We start from the raw sequence: 16,786 nt of genomic DNA, 5'->3' as shown, positions 1-16,786 counted from the left end.
TAAATTTATTATTATTTTATCTACTTTTATATCTTTAACATGTGCAAATAATGGATAGTGAATATTTAATAAATTCGTATAGAATTTTGCGTGATCAAAATTAATAGATGCATTTATTTAGCAGATTAATATGATATGAATGTATTCAGTGTAAATATTTTGAGGGAACATGTTTTAGATGAAATAAATTTGTTTTGTGATTAAACAATTGTATTATTTACTTTATTCAAAATTCACATTTAACCGCACTCCTAAACCTATATCGTATGCTTAAAAATTATCAAAAATGATGACGCCAAAAAACAAACGAGGCCGTTGTCTGAAACATAGACATATTTTATCACAAAAGTAAACTTTTGCGTGCCAGTCAGATATCGTGTCATTCAACCTTTCAAAAACTGACGGTTTCCTCCATGTTGTAACGTCATTGTCTCGTCACATACCTGTTGTGTTGCTAAATATTTGATGGATCTACTATCGTCACTCGTTTCTATTATACCGTGACAAGATTCCTTGGGTTTTCCGAAGGGGCTCATAAAAGTGAACGAATTATCACAGTTTTTACCGAAAGATAGAGTTATTGTTGAGCAAGTTTTTCACTGATATGCCGTCGGTTTCTGAACCCAAAATCTCTGTATAGTACCAAGAACTAGAACCACTAATCTAGTACTAGAACCCAAAATCTCATATCGTCATCCTTGTCATTACCTCTGACAAAACTGAGAAACCAATATGGTTTAAGCGGAGATTTAGGTCTCAGAAACCCACGGATAATGAAGTTTGTGGAAGTCGTAATATCCCTAAAGAATCCTATAATTCCGTTATAGTTAAACAATTGTTTTTTTTTTCAAATAACCCATAACCCTGCCCGCCAGGATCGTTACATTTAAAATCAGTGAAGCTCTCTACAGAGTCGCGAAGACCATGACTAGCCTATTAGAAGTGCACAAATTATTGCAATTATAGTCAAATTAACACAATATGCTGTTATTCGTGAAAAGCCGAATATATTGGTGGTTCAGTCTATAGTAGATTATTTGAATACGCTTTAAATATTTTATATGCTATATAGTAAGATAATTGGAAACACGCGCACAGTTTAAAAGGTTATCGCAAAATGAAGGGGCAACTTAACGCAATAGTCTCTAGACCTTGATTTTTGTTAACCAGTACATATTGAACAATAATATAACGTCCCAATTGTATTGATAGCAATCATAGATTGTTGCAACATTACTTGGATAATCGAAAAGCTTGAAACATTGAACTATGTTGAACGCAATAATGATCGCCATCCAATGTTAAGTAATGTGGACAAAAGATCGCTCAGGTTTAGTAAGTGCTTATTTACCCTAATAACATCAAAATAACAATGAATAACAGTTTTTTTTATGTAAACAAATAATAGCAGTCTCATCAAAAGCCACGTATTTACTTTAAATGATTATTGAGACTAAAAGAATCTTATGTTTATAAAAAGTTCTAAATTTATCAATGGATGAATCATCGTGAGTTTCGCGAAATCGTTTTATTGGTGACTTATTGACCTATATACGTGTAAGATAAACCCATTCCTTGTAATCTTCTAATATCGTTTGTTTGCAGGAAAAATACATTCATTAATTTATAACTGAATCCGCACATCACATGTAACAAAATGGATAAATCAAAAATATGTACTTACACAGATAATTTATCCATTTTGGTATTACCGATGGCATCCATTCTTAATACTGCTACAATTGATTCATACCTAGAATGTACATCTACACATAAATACTATGACTAGTAGTCAGCTACAACCACTTACATCATTCATCGGTACAATGGTAGGTTTCCATCAACACCCGGATGTATCGATATTAAAAAAAAAAGAATTAGGGGAAAATGGTTAAAAATAGTGTTTTGGCAGTAAAAACCCATGGTAAAATTGTCTACCAACTAGTGTTACAATTTTGTATCACCCCTATCTCCTTTCGAAAATCTCAAAGCCACCAAGCATAAGCTTCTTAATGTTATACACTGTTGAACTACCTTTTTAAATGATTTTTTTAAGAAAATAAAATTTTTGCTATCTTCAAATCAATAGAAACAATCGTATTATTACATAACACGCTATAAAATCATAATCAGACCACTTTCAAGGTGTCTAGTAAAAATGACATTTAAATATTTCATAACACAAGCTATCTCTTTGTTAGATTTGAATAATATGTTAATAAACTAGGGCAGTCGTTAATACGGAAGATTTAAAATGCTGGCTCAATAGAAATTACAACACGAGAAACAACAGTGACGTAAATAAATGTGTAACAGTGTGGGATTGAATGTATTTCAGAAATGTATAAAACTAAGAAGATAATAATACTATTTTAAATCAGTACATTTTTGGTGAAATGACTTTCGACGAAAAATTATTTTTAAACTTAACGCGTGAGAATATTAATGGTTTTCAATAACAAAAGGATTAATTGTTGATATAATTATTTATACAAAGAAAACATTCCTTATCAAATTGCGTCCACAATTAAATAAATGAGTTCCAAACGACAAATTAATTAGGTACAAATCTAAATCTGTGACCTATTTGAATCTATTTTTATAAATTATTTTAAGATTCATTATTTGTATGAAATGAACAAGCAATTGAAATACAATTATTGACGGAATAATAATATGGTGTCTTTAAAAACTATATAAGTTTTATTTGAAAAGGTTGCTTTAAATTACTTATGTGAAACGGCCACAAACTTATATATAACACTTTTTATTATTATATACAGTTTTTATTATAGTTACACTGGCGCGTAAATGCGGCCATGTTTAAAAATAAACTCTTATACGCATATTTTTAATTACCATAATGTCAAAAGGCAAAGGACTTTCGAATTCAGCATGAACAAAACCGAATGTCTAGGGTTGTTCACGAATAGTTTGAAGCGTACGCGACTAATCGCTCAGGTCAAGTTCATTTTGTGTTTACTCCGTGTTAACATTAGCAAAATGTGAAAAAAACTCAGTTGATATGCCGCCACCACGCGGCATACTTTATTAAAACATGAATAATTAGTTCAAAATGACTTTTTGGTTGTTTCTCGCGGTCTTTCTGTGCGGTGGGTTGTGTCAAAGTGAAGAGAGTGATTTAGGATACGGATTGAATATCGGAAATGCTATCGACGTGTTTGCCAAGTAAGTGAAACAATATTCAAACGAAATTCTTGCGCAAGAAGTTTATCTTTATTTTTTTTAATGAATAAAATTCATTAGTTTCAAACAAGATTAATTTTACATTTCCAGTTATATTAATTATTTAAAAAAGTTGTACCTAAAAAATAAACTAAATGGCTTTATGTAATTGTGGTTTGCCTAGAGATATGTGAACAATCTCTTTAATAAAAAAAAATCCAGTTTATTCGTCGGCAACTATTTCAATGCAAAATTTTGTAGCTTATACAAAACCAAATAATTGAATTTTATGACTTTTATCTCGGTGGTTAACCCAATGGGTTCAAATCCAGTCAAAAAAGATTTTAAAAATAATATTTTTTTTATTAAGTTTTGTACACAATACAATATTTGTAACATTACAATAGAAATACTTACACTCAGGATTTTTTTAACTGATTGATTTGGGGAATCCCGTTTCCCGTGAAATTTATCTATACTAGTCTATACGTTCTTAAGTTTAGTATGTAAAAGAGGAGTGATAGTGTAATAATAATAAAGTTAAAGTTGAATTCCATTATATGCATTTTGTTTACTCTTTTTTTCATTATTTTATCAACTTTGCAATTCAATACACAATATTTGCCTTCTGAAATTAAATGAATTTACTATTATAATTATAAAAAATTGCACCTAAAAAGGATACTCTGTCTAGTTATAGTCAAATTTCTTTGAACAATAAATTAATGTATTCAGTTATGGAGATCTATCACAAGTTACACAAGTGGTATCCGCCGATTACGAGGAAGAAAACGCAGAGCACGTAGAACCTTTCAGAGAGAAGAACATCCGCTTATTCTCAAACATCAGCAGCAGACAAGTCTCGGGAGATACGATGATCGATATGAATATTTTACTTTGTGAAACTTTCGATGACCTCTTGGCGACTTATTTCGAAAACTTTAGAATAGAAGGGTGAGTGTTTTTAGAAATTTATTATGTAAACTATTCACATAGGTATGTACCGAAACTCATACAATGTAGGGTGATGAGTAATAGAGTTAATCGCCTTGACTTTTGTCATTTTGGGTTCAATTCTCTACTAAATTGCATAGAAAACTTTTGAGCCAAGACTTGTCATAATCATAGCGTGAGCTCATTTTTAGTAGACAACTTGTATTGTTTACTTTGCTGTGGTTTCTTGAACTCGTTGTATCAATCATTTCCAGAACAGATAAACCATGGAAGGCGTTCTTGGGTGATTGGATACTCGACGAAATAATGCGTGCATTCGGTATCGAATACGACACTAAACCTGACAACTGTTGTTACGTGCTGGTGAAGCTGATGAAAGTACACAAGTCCGTGCAATTGGACAGTTTGGATAACGTAACCGTCAAAGACTACGTGAAGAGAGCTATAGACAAACTGAATGTGAGCGATGCTAGCGACGTTAGGAGATTTATGAAGAGCTACGGTACTCATTACATCGATTCCTATGTTACTGGGAATTTTATTTATCAAGTTAGTTCATTTTCTACTCTATATTAGGTACACAAAGCATACAAAAAATCTAACTTTTAAATAATTCATTAATATTGTACCTCAAAAATACTCATTATGTTATAATAAATAAGAGCATACTTGTAATATAAGCCTAGACTAAGTCAGATAATCCTATAAAGAAAAGACAACGATGAAATAATCACGTACTTTATAATTAGTACAAAACATTTATTTTGTACTACTTAAGCGTCACAGTAATTTTAATACGTGTTCTAATTACCGCCATCTATGAATGAGAAAAGACAACAACTTAAAAGATAATTTTCTCTTCTAAATTACAACCTCTCTAAGAAGAATAGCAATAAAATAAGATGTAATAATTGCAGGTTTTCAAATACAAACGAACGGGATACAATCTCCTCCGAGCGTACATACGACAGCGAAACATGCGTCAATCAAGTTCCGACAACCTGCGCTTTTATTTTTCATCGTATTTCCTCAAACAAGTCGGAGAAATACGGGTGAGTATCCATAAAAAGCTAAAATATAATAGCTGTTTCAATACCGAACTCATTTCTAACTTATATAAATAAATAATTATTTTTTATTTAATTATTAAATTTTAATAATTTTTTATTTACTTATTTAAATAATTTAATAATAAAATCATTAAAATTTAATTATTAAATTATTTAAATTTAATCAATTTACAGATAGCGAGTGGTAACAAAACAGTAGAGACATGGGCAAAGACGAATCTAAGGGACAGCCAATATTTATATTCAAGACCAAGTCTACTTCGGTTGCATTACAACCCAATACTGGCATTCAAACTGAATGATTTGTTAGACAACGGAGCTTTACTTGGTCTTGGTCTTAAGACTCTAAGACCATTGTTCAAAGACCGGCACAAAGCTGACATGTTCGCGGAGATCGTAGAAAACGATATGAAACTTTGGGAGGTTAACGCGTAACATTAATTTTTAATGTGAACGAAATACGGGTAAAAGATCACCAGACCTTTTCTTTACTAGTCTTTTGTCTGTCAATTCATCATATTTTCCTTTCAAAAACCAGAATTTCCGTGAAATCTTTTAATATTCTAAATTAAAAGTGATGGTGATCTAAGACAATAAAATTTTTTATGATCTGTAAAATTTTGATACTTTTTAAAATATGTGATTTATGGAAAGATTAGAAAAGAATAACGACTTTCAGATTGCAGAGAAATCCAAATTTTGGTCGTATTTGATAACTTTGGGCAACAACAAATAGAAATTAACGTAGATGAATGAATTTAGTCTTCAATACCGTTTAGATTAACACATTCAATGCCACCACGATTTCAAATATAAAAATGAACTCGCAGGACGAGTGGTGGCACTAAACGTGTTAATCTTTAAAGACATAATTGTAAATAGTTAAAATAATTTGATTCATTTCCATTATAAAAAGGTTTATATGTTTTAACAGTATTTTAAAATAAATTCTTTAAAAAGTATCAAGTGTTTTTTTTCTTTTCGGAAAAATGAACAAATTCACTTAATGTTAAATAACACAGTAAAAGGTGAAAATATTATTGTAGAATAATTAAATTGCAATAAAATAAGAGGAGGTAAATAATTGGACTTAATCGTTAATATAAAAAAATACATAACATTAGTGTTTATTTTTATTCATACAATCATTTCATTTACTTATTTCATTAACATGAAATTGTATAAAAATTACATAAATTGTGTTAACTCAAGATATTATTAATAATTATTAAAATGAAATGAATTAATAATTTGTTTTTATTTTTAATTATTATTATTATGAAATATTTCTAAACTATGCAATAATAAACAATAATACATTTAAAGATATATAAAAGATATCGTTAAATTGTTTAATAATATACACTATGTCATTTGGGAGATATAATAATACTAGCTGTGGCCCGCGAATCCGTCTGCGCGCAGTTAAAAAAGCTTAATAGGGGTATGAAAAATAGATAGCTGATTCTCAGACCTACTGAATATGCTCACAAAATTTCATGAGAATCCGTCAATCCGTTTCGGAGGAGTACGGTGACTAACATTGTGACATTGAAATCTATATATATAAAAGAAAGTCGTGTTAGTTACACTATTTATAACTCAAGATAGGTCGAACTGATTTAGCTGAAAATTGATGGGGAGGTAACTTAGAACTAGGAGACGGACATAGGAACTTTTTTATCTTGTGTGCATTTTTTTATTCCGCAAGGACGGAGTCGCGGGTAAAAGCTATTTTTATATATTAGATGATACGTAAAAGGAACTAAACACATAATAGAGTCTTTTATAAATAATCAAGTATAACATTTATCACATCCTAATGACAAATATATATAATACAAATTATAATTATAACATTATATAAAGAAATGATTGTTGCATTTACAATACATTGTTGTAGTTGTTGCATAAACATATCCTATGATAAAGACATTTAACATAATAATGTTTTAGACAAACATTAAAAAAATCAACTAAAAGACAACTGTTTTGTTCTGAAAAACTATATTTTAAAAAAAATTGCTCACAAATCATAGGCCGAACTAAAAATACTGATTTATCATGACATTCAGTAATTAATAAATTTGGCAAATAGTATACCACTAATACATTTACATCTATACATTTATACTATAAAAAAGTACATAAATTCCTACCAAAAATTTAAAGTGCATTTATTGAAAAAAAAATTGCATTTTAATTTCATTACGACTAAAAAGTGCATTTCTGGTATATCTATGAGATTAATAACTCTACATCCTAACATCAAATATGTACTAAAATTACATTTCATCAAACAGATATCAATATATTTAAAATTAGAATTTATTAATTATAAAGAGATCATATTAATAAGCAAAGCTTTTTGTTACCACACATTATTAGGTCAATCATCATCAGTCAAACAAGTTATAGTTGATTAACTGTTTTATAACAGTTAAAAAACTACCCTGTGTCCGTTTTTGTCACATTCGTTTATCTTCCCTTTTTTATATAGGAGAAGGGGGCAAACGAGCAACGGATCACCTAAAGTTATTTGATCCGATGCCCATAGACATCCGCAATGCCAGAGGAATCGCAGATGCGTTGCCGGACATTAAGGAAGGTATACCCTTTTTTCCTTTTCCCTGCTATAATTATAATAATTTTAACTCGTTAATTTATTAAATATTAATACAAACATTTCAATATTACAAAGATAACGCATGAGATTATTTACATGTAATATAGCAACAAAAGCTTTTATAGTATATTGGATTTATTAAAAAAAAAGGTGTACAGTATTTTCAACATTCACTAAACAATAATTTGGATTTCATTTAAAATAATAGCTGAAAAAAATTATTTATGCCATTATAGTACTTTATCAAAACTTATTTCTAATTATTACCGATTAATAATGCAAGAGTAAGAAAGAATGTTAAAAAAAATATGAGCGAAAATGTACTTTTCAAATAATAAAATTGTGCATAATGTGCGACACTGTAAGAGTACTTTAGACAAAGTAAACTAACCAGGTGAGCAAAAGTCAAACTAAATAATGATTGCACACTAACGCCCCCCTGTCAATATCAAAAAAGTTCACAACATTTTTATACGAATGCGTAAACGACTTGTGTTTTTTTATGCCATCTGTGCCTAAGTATGTTTTAAATATTTTTTAGCAGAATTAACGGCAATAGTAGCGCTTTCATCACCGGGTCAGATATACTTTGTTTGACTATATTGTGGGGTGGGTTTGACTTTACTGACATGTGTCACATATAGTCATCTTTTTTTTTTAAATAAACAAAGATAACAAGACGTCTGAGTGAACAAACAAATGTTTACTGCAGTCTAAAGTTACAGTAGTTGCTACTTATTAAAAACAATATTGTAAAGTAGACATAAAATATTATTTGTAAAACAATGACTTGTATACATATTTGTATATATTATACATTTATTTCTTGTCTGATTTATCAGTACTATGAAAAAACAAAATTCATTATACTTCACTGTATTAATAACTATAACACTATCACTGCTACCGCTAGCTTCATTCACTTTAATATAAAATAGTGGCATTGAATGTGTTAACTTTTAGAAAATCATATTTTAATATAGATACGTAACAACTCACCAATTTAAGTCTATTTTTAAGTTGAGGGTTTTACTTCGAAATAGATATTTCATTATCTATTTAACGTGAATTCAAATCCCTCAACTGTTTTGCTAGTCAGTGCAGTTCGTATGTGCTGGTTACACGAGTGCAGGCGAATTGATTCCTGCCTACCCTCTTTCCGTTGACTAACAATAGCATTGGATTATTTAGTCTTATTGATTTGAAATTGTATGTCTGGAATTAAACATTATAATATTAGAATACTGTTTGTTCCAAAGGAGATGAAAAATTTGCAACCAGTAAAATGTTACTTGCTCTAGAAGCCATTCATTACATTATTATGTATGGTATTGTAATTATGTAAAAATTGTATGACATTGTATGTATGGATAATATTATGAAAAAATTGTACAAACATTTTGGAATTAACATATTATATAAGTAAATATTACAGTTTTTATTTGTAAAAATTTAAGCAATTTTTTTTATATTAACATTGTCATATATTTTTTTAAATTAACTAATGCAAAACGGTTAAAACATCCAAAATTATACTATCTATGTCAATGGCTTCTACGTAAAGTATCGTATATTTGAAACGATAATTTTATAAGACAAAACTATAAACATTCGAGACGATTAATTACAACGCATCAAACATGAACATACAATACACAAATTAAATCTATAGTTTATTTTAAATTTCCTTTCAAACAAACAAAAATTATTATTTATCAATTTAATTTAATAAACATAAAACGCGGGGGTAAATCTCAAAATTGTGGCTTACGATAGTTTACATAGGAGCTATGTATTTATGATTCAACTCACCGCTAAATCAGACTCATGTTTGTGCGTAATCATTTTAGGTTCAGGTATAGTGACACAATCACCAATAATGGCGCCGCGACCATCCGCCCAGTTGTACACGGTCACACAAACACAAGTTAAACTCTCATCAACTATCGCGAATGTACTGGAAATAAAGTCAATTTTTTATAACAAGAAAAATGTTGAATAATATTTTTATATACTAGCTGTCGCCTACGCCTCCGTCCGTACGTGATAAAAAAAACTTAATTAGTAGTATGTGTTATTCCTATGTTCCAAATTTCATCGAGATCGGTTGGGCCGTTTTGGAGATACCTTCAAACAAACATCCATCCATCCATAATATTAGTAAGAAGATGGAAAATTAGCCAGCGGTTTGATTTTGCTAAAATATTGAAGTGACATCTGCCCATAGACATCTCCAACAAGTTGGAAGACTATCAATTTATTACACATCATAGAATTAAATAGAAATACTAAATTGAAATTAATTATTGCAGAGCAGGACTACAGAATCAACGTACAATATTTAAGCCACATCACAGACCACTAAATGTATTATGTACAAAGAAATAAAGTGAGAAATAGGTATTATAGGACAAAAAGCGAGTGATTCCTGCGATAAATGTTCCTAATAATCACAGACAAAATTATTTCTGTATAGAAAAATGGCAAATTGATATGTAGAGGTTCAAACCCTGTTGAAGAGCTTGAACATAGTTGAATTAGACAAAATAATTTTCAGGAAATATTTTTTTTTTAATACTTATACTTATTACTTTGAAGTTAAAGAATCGTAAAAATGAAACTTACAATGGTACAGCATTCTCATTGTGAATAGATCCAACTACTCTGCCGAGCACCACCTTGCCTTCGTTTACACCTTCAACCAAGTTATCCAACCTGCACTGCTCCAATGTGACGTCACGGCGAGACCCGAACGTGTGGAAAGTACCTGGACTGTATGCACCTAGCATCTTTTTATCCATCCCCTGAAATGGTATGAACTCCTTACAACATAAATACAATCCCCATTAAAGACAATTCCCATTTAGTTCTACCAATATGTTTTTAAATTCATTTATTTCATAGTTGGCGCACGCGACATTGTCCGCATGGATTTAAAAAAAAACTTTATTAGTGGCCTATTTGTTCTTCCACACTACCTTCTACATCTATGCCAAATTTATTCGATAACCGGTGAGCCGTTTAGGAGGTACCTTCAAACAAACATCCATCCATACATCATCTAAACATTCTCATTTATAATATTAGTATGATTTTAAATAGAAAAGATATTTAAAAAATTATATTTCAAAATTAATAATTCAGATATTAAGGCTGATAGAGGAGAAATGTATGGACTAGTAGTTCATACTGTGCCATCCGACCAAAAAGAAATGGTCAGAGGGACGACAAACAATATTATTGAGCAAAGGCTCATCACTTTGGTATAATATTTTTCTAAAATTCCATTTACCTGCACCAATTGTGTTAATCTTTTAGTCTTCAATTTACCGCGCGTGCGCACCATTTCATTCGTATCCTTCAAATAATTAGCCAGTTTTGTGCGTTCGGATTGCGGCGGTTCCCAACGTGGGTCCAGCCGACACGCGTGATCAAAGTTCTGCAGTGCCTCGTCATATATCTCCTCATATTTTAAAACCTGAAATGGGAACAATGTACTTTTTTCCATGAAAAACACACTTCACTTGTATAAAAACATGTCTCTGTTTTTTTCTAAGACAATGAGAGAGGTGTAAATATGTAGGAATACAGTCATAGCAAAATTAATTTAAGTAACAATATTTTACTTACAATTCCTTTATTGTAATATAGATCGGGCTGCCCCCTTGCTACTGGGTCCAACCAAGCTTGCTTATAAGCACTCATACATAATTTCAATGTAGCGGGATCCTGTGATACTGTAAAGAATTGGCATAGATATGCATTGCCCAGTACCATCCATGATGTACCATCTTTGATATCTAGTGCTACTGCCTCTTTAGCCATTTCAACACTGTTTAATAAAAGAGCAGTTGCTTCATTACGTTTTCTGTTACCACTTTCTTGTCGTAGAATTATTGAAAGACAACGAAGTGAAAGGCGATTGCGTTCCTGATGAAAAACAATCAGTTTATGTATGTTTCAAACTCAAAGTAAATATTACATTAAAAAAATAGCTTTCATAAATACTACAGAAAATAGGGTATGGAAAAAAACCATTTCACCATTTTAAATTCTATAAAATTAAAACCTTAAAGAAAATAAAAAAACTTATTATCTAGCTTTACAATCAATCGATACATTGAATAAAAACAACTTACATGTTTTAGTGCACCTTCAAAGCTAGCTTTAGCATCTTTGACATTCATGTTTTTCCAATAACATTCCCCCAATTCATTCCAGGCAGCTCCAAGGCTTGGGTTCAATTTTACCGACTTGCTAAGACATTGTGACGCTTTTGCGTCATACGCAATACTGATATTGTAACATCGACCTTTTAAATAGAGAAACTGAGCGCGCATAGAAAAAGGGATTTGTGTGTCAACTAGAAAATAATCAATGTTTTAAATAATTTAATATTAAAATTTTTACAATTCCATTTGTCTTATAGTAGTTTAACTTACCATCTATAGCTTCAAATTTTTCCAGAAGTATTTTCTTTTTCTCTTCTACCAACCTGTTTTTTTCAGTTGCCAATTCAAGAGGATGGTTTTCAAAAAATAGGTTTCTAAAGTCATACAATTCTCTGAGTTCATCCTATAAAATTATAAGTGGAAAAATGTATTAAATGCATAACAATTATTAACCTTTTTGTTAAACTTTAAAATAGCAAATCATGTTGCAATTTCATAAAATTGATATTATATTTTGTATATTTTCTACTTCCAAAAAAATCTTCAAAACAATGTTAATGAGATCCTTTCCTATCATTAAAAAGTTTATGAAAATTCGGCATGATTCGCTATTGTAAAGATTTCCCTTAGTAAAACTTAGAGGAATTAATTGTAACTATACCCAAAGTATAAATAAATCATACCGTGAGACGATCAATGATCTCTTTTACATTTTCCAACTCAACTTTTTCATCCGAATCTACAGACATTTTGTATTTTTTCCACAATGATTTGTCGTTCTAATTTAAAATTTCAAACTCACAATTCAACAAATACAAAATACAATCTTGCAAAATCAAACACAAATTATTAGAAGAGTAATACAACAAAAACAATTTCTGCAACAGACAGATTAAGATCATGTAGTGTCAAAGTCAAATAAGTACAGGTAAAACAAAGCAATTTCAGTATGACATAAAGTGCTCTGTGATCTGTGAGGCAAATCAAGCATACTTTGAGTATACCCAACCTTTAAAAAGTGACCTATATAAAAGTAATTCTTTTATTTCAGTTCAGATAGGGCCCAGTAATTGCTTATACTTAATTAATTTAGCAGTCTTAGTTATAAGACAGTAATTAATTACTTATACTGTTTAATCCTCAATTTCTCCACATTTTCTGAACACTCGTCAAAGCAAATGTCAATGTCATCCTCATGTATTCTAATTTAAAAAGAAAATAAACATATTGCTATTGTTATCTAACATCTAAGTTCATAAAATAAAACGTGTAATTACGAAAATAATCATGTGTGCTACAAGAAAAATGTATCCTTCACGATAAAGATAACTAAAAGTATGGCTTATTATGAAGATATTGTATATGGTGTTGACGGTAAGGTTAAATGTGGGCTTTGCAACGCTGGAATCACAAATAGCAATCATTCTATTGAAATACACTTCAATGATAAAGTTCACCAAGATCTATATATAAAAAGACTAATGATACAAAATAGTATTTCATTGGATGGCAATAAAAAACATTGTGCTTTATGCAAAATAAATTTCGAGACAAATTTACAAACCCACATAGGCAGTTTTAGCCATCAGAATGTTGCGAAGAAAATAAAATCTTTAGTTGAAAAAGATGGCAGTTGGCTTCAATTACCACATTTTATATCTGATAGTGTTGCAATTAATTGTTTAATATGTAACAAATTTATTGAATATTCATTGAAATCAGTTGAAGATCATATTAAAACAATTCATCACAGAAGAGCTCGAGCAATTGTTTTACAACATTACAATGGAATATTTTCAATTGAAGGAAGTAATGATGACTTATGGTGTAAGATCTGCAGGGTTTGCTTAGATAACTATATCGAAGTTATAATTAAACATGTTGATGAAAATAAGGAACATATTAAAAATTTACAGAAAATAAAAAGATTGATTGAAGAACAAAGCATAGACATTGAGACATTCTTAACAGACCCAATAGAAGACAAAGCTTATTGTAACAAATGTGACACTAAAGTGTCTTGTAATGTAGACAATCTTGAAAGGCATATTAAAGGCAAGATGCACAATAAAGAGGAAAAAACAAATTCTAATTAGATACATAACTTACTTAACTATGTATTCTACCTAATTATTTATTATATGCAATTGTGATGAAATATTTTCTAATTATACTAAATATTTGATAAGACTTGTTGTATTTTTAAAATATTCAGCCGAAACAATAGTTTTTAATGAACAACTGAAATGGAACAAAACATTTATTACTTGTGTTTAAGTCTCTCAAAATGTCTTATTTGAAGTAGTTATATTAATAGCTTCTGATTTATTTTATAATAAAGAGTACAAGGATAAATCATAAAAATATAAAGGGTAATATGTATCCAATTAACTATTTTGTTAAATAAAAAAAAAGTAACGAAACAATTCCTTTAGGGACTTCCTGCCCGTAGGAAAGCAATTGCTAGTTTATTCATTATTCTTATAAATCAGGACTTTATCATTCCTGATGAATCCTGAAAACAAATTTGTAATCTGTTCTCTTTTTTTTTATAACAAACAGGATTTTCTGTTGAATACTTTTTAAAGTGGTTTATTTCTTTGGTTTTACAGTTGGTTACTTAAACAATTGATTAATTTTTATAAACCATAAAAAAATTAAGTAATCCAATCTTACATATCTTACTAATATTATAAATGCGAATGGATCTATGGATGTTTGTTTGAAGGTAACGGATGGTGTTTGGAAAACGGCTCAACGGATCTCGATGGAATTTGGCATGAATGTAGATGATAGTCTGGAGTCTGGAAGAACACATAGGCTACTTATTACGTTTTTTCTTAGTTCCGCACGGACGGAGTCGAGGGCGACAGCTAGTAGTGATATAAAGTAAAAAAAAAATAACGCAACTCGATTTATATAAATCCAATGAAATATCGAAATCTTAAAGTGTATTTAATTGTAGCCTAAATTAATAGATATTATTTACCAATGAACTTCACATTCAGAATTTTGCGCAAAACTTTATTGATTTTGTAACAAAAATGTCATCTGTTGCATCAAAATGACAGTGACATTTTCATATTTTTCAGTTCTCCTTCATTCAGCAGTTTAGTACAGTCGAAATGTAATTGTTGGATAATACGAAATTTCAAGTATTTATATATAACATATCGTTGCAGGCGTTGTGCTAAATTATATATTGCTTGTACTGGCTATTTGGCTGTCGTTACAAAATGAAAACTAATTTGCTTTTTGGAATAATCGCCAACTCGAAAACACGGGTGCGATGTGTTTTTTGTGGTGTCTACATACCCAAGGCGAACAAGTGTATCGATCAACATATAAATGGATCAAAACACAAGGAGAATATCGATTTGATGTCTGAAAATGGTATATCGTTTCACAATGACGCCGATATTTTGTATTGTAAACCTTGCGATATTTATTTGCCCGAACATGAGTCTGTAACTAAACACATCGAAACAGACAGCCATGCGAACTGGGGAGCGGCAATGCAAGACCTTGTGGAAGGTGAATTCATCAGGCTGAATGATTACTTATCGTCCAAATCTGATAACGCATTTTGCGAAGTGTGCCAATCGGAAATTCTCTGTCTACTTCCAAATATTGAAGAACATGTTAATACTTTGAGTCACCGTGGCAATATAGCTGAGAAACTGAAGCCACTCAATGGAATATTTAACTGTGAAAATGATGATGAAGTTTGGTGCAAAGTGTGTGATGGGTACCTAACAAACTCGGTATCATATATTCTGGAACATATTGATGAAGACTCACAACATATGGAATGGTTTATGGAAATTGAAGATCTAATTGAAGACCAAGATATATCTCTAGAGAAATACTTATCAAATGAATTTGAAAAGTCAGCTTACTGTAAAAAATGTAATGTCGATGTAGTTTGCAATGTCCAAAGTCTTGAACAGCACATTCACAGTGAATCACACATAAATCAATTAAGTGTGATTGAACTTTTGTAACTTATAGACAACTTTAAATGTATTACATACTCGGACATCTAAGTGTAGTTTCTCAAAATGTATAACATAGAAATCTTATATTAACTTGAGCAACTATGGGTTTCCACTGATAAAACATGTAGAGAAACATAATTTGTGTTTTCTTCAAAAACAATTTGAGGAATGGCTAAGTTTTACCAGCAGAAACATAAAGTAACTTAATATATCACTCACACAGTCAAACATAGAGAAGTAGATAAGCTAGAAACCGCTATTACAGAAGTCATTGTTTGGTCCGGAGATACAACCGCCATAAGTGACGAAAATCTGCCATTCTTTGGATGTGCTTATCTAGATTTAACTGTATATGGAACCTTTAGTTGGTTCTTCATTAAAACTATTTAGTTCCAGTATTCTTTACAAAGGATAAGCTTTTTGAAGAACTTACCTTTAGGCATCTACATCCCATTCTATGTATATTTCTGAAATGGTTTATATATATATTAATCAGCTTTCAACTATTTGCTAGCAAGAGTAGTATTGCTGAGGAAAATAGTTAGAATTCATTGAACATATGAAAAGTTCAACTACTGTGTCATGTTCAAAACACAGATATATAATATATAGATATATAATCTGGAGCACATTGTGAAGTGAAAAAAGGCCTCCAGATGCTTTTTGTTTGGGTTAATGCCTTCAATGTTGTATTTTACAATGAATGAAACACTCCATGTATCTTAATATATGTAAATCTCGTGTCACAATGTTTGTCCTCAATGGACTCCTAAACCACTT

At 30.3% G+C, this 16,786-nt stretch overlaps 3 protein-coding genes across 3 annotated transcripts; 2 read left to right on the top strand and 1 right to left on the bottom strand.

Annotated features, from left to right (window-relative positions):
• Positions 1-3,010: 3,010 nt before the first annotated feature.
• On the top strand, positions 3,011-6,110 carry LOC106712563 (torso-like protein). The gene is made up of 5 exons (XM_014505166.2): positions 3,011-3,189; positions 3,922-4,140; positions 4,395-4,689; positions 5,058-5,192; positions 5,385-6,110. The coding sequence occupies exons 1-5, from the start codon at positions 3,077-3,079 to the stop codon at positions 5,643-5,645; spliced, it is 1,023 nt and encodes a 340-aa protein (XP_014360652.1). The 5' UTR covers positions 3,011-3,076; the 3' UTR covers positions 5,646-6,110.
• Positions 6,111-8,754: 2,644 nt separating this feature from the next.
• On the bottom strand, positions 8,755-12,815 carry LOC106712562 (tetratricopeptide repeat protein 5). Its single transcript, XM_014505165.2, has 8 exons — positions 12,692-12,815; positions 12,279-12,411; positions 11,976-12,199; positions 11,467-11,766; positions 11,129-11,314; positions 10,462-10,640; positions 9,649-9,793; positions 8,755-9,051 (listed from the first exon to the last, which is right to left on the bottom strand). The coding sequence occupies exons 1-8, from the start codon at positions 12,755-12,757 to the stop codon at positions 8,932-8,934; spliced, it is 1,353 nt and encodes a 450-aa protein (XP_014360651.2). The 5' UTR covers positions 12,758-12,815; the 3' UTR covers positions 8,755-8,931.
• A 2,225-nt stretch (positions 12,816-15,040) lies between these two features.
• LOC106712560 lies at positions 15,041-16,786 on the top strand. The gene has a single exon (XM_014505163.2). The coding sequence runs from the start codon at positions 15,245-15,247 to the stop codon at positions 16,010-16,012; it is 768 nt and encodes a 255-aa protein (XP_014360649.2). The 5' UTR covers positions 15,041-15,244; the 3' UTR covers positions 16,013-16,786.

Source organism: Papilio machaon, chromosome 22 (assembly GCF_912999745.1).
Source record: "Papilio machaon chromosome 22, ilPapMach1.1, whole genome shotgun sequence".
Classification (NCBI taxonomy): domain Eukaryota; kingdom Metazoa; phylum Arthropoda; class Insecta; order Lepidoptera; family Papilionidae; genus Papilio; species Papilio machaon.
The sequence above is the reverse complement of the archived record's forward strand: the minus strand, read 5'-3'. Positions and strand labels throughout refer to the sequence as shown.

Excerpts from the sequence above, each read along its gene's own strand:
- LOC106712563 (XM_014505166.2), top strand. The coding sequence starts at position 3,077 with ATGACTTTTTGGTTGTTTCTCGCGGTCTTTCTGTGCGGTGGGTTGTGT. Across the intron at positions 3,190-3,921 it reads GCTATCGACGTGTTTGCCAA|TTATGGAGATCTATCACAAG; the intron begins GTAAGTGAAACA and ends TAATGTATTCAG. Across the intron at positions 5,193-5,384 it reads AACAAGTCGGAGAAATACGG|ATAGCGAGTGGTAACAAAAC; the intron begins GTGAGTATCCAT and ends ATCAATTTACAG.
- LOC106712562 (XM_014505165.2), bottom strand. The coding sequence starts at position 12,757 with ATGTCTGTAGATTCGGATGAAAAAGTTGAGTTGGAAAATGTAAAAGAG. Across the intron at positions 12,412-12,691 it reads AGATCATTGATCGTCTCACG|GATGAACTCAGAGAATTGTA; the intron begins GTATGATTTATT and ends ATAATTTTATAG. Across the intron at positions 12,200-12,278 it reads AAAATTTGAAGCTATAGATG|TTGACACACAAATCCCTTTT; the intron begins GTAAGTTAAACT and ends ATTATTTTCTAG.
- LOC106712560 (XM_014505163.2), top strand. The coding sequence starts at position 15,245 with ATGAAAACTAATTTGCTTTTTGGAATAATCGCCAACTCGAAAACACGG.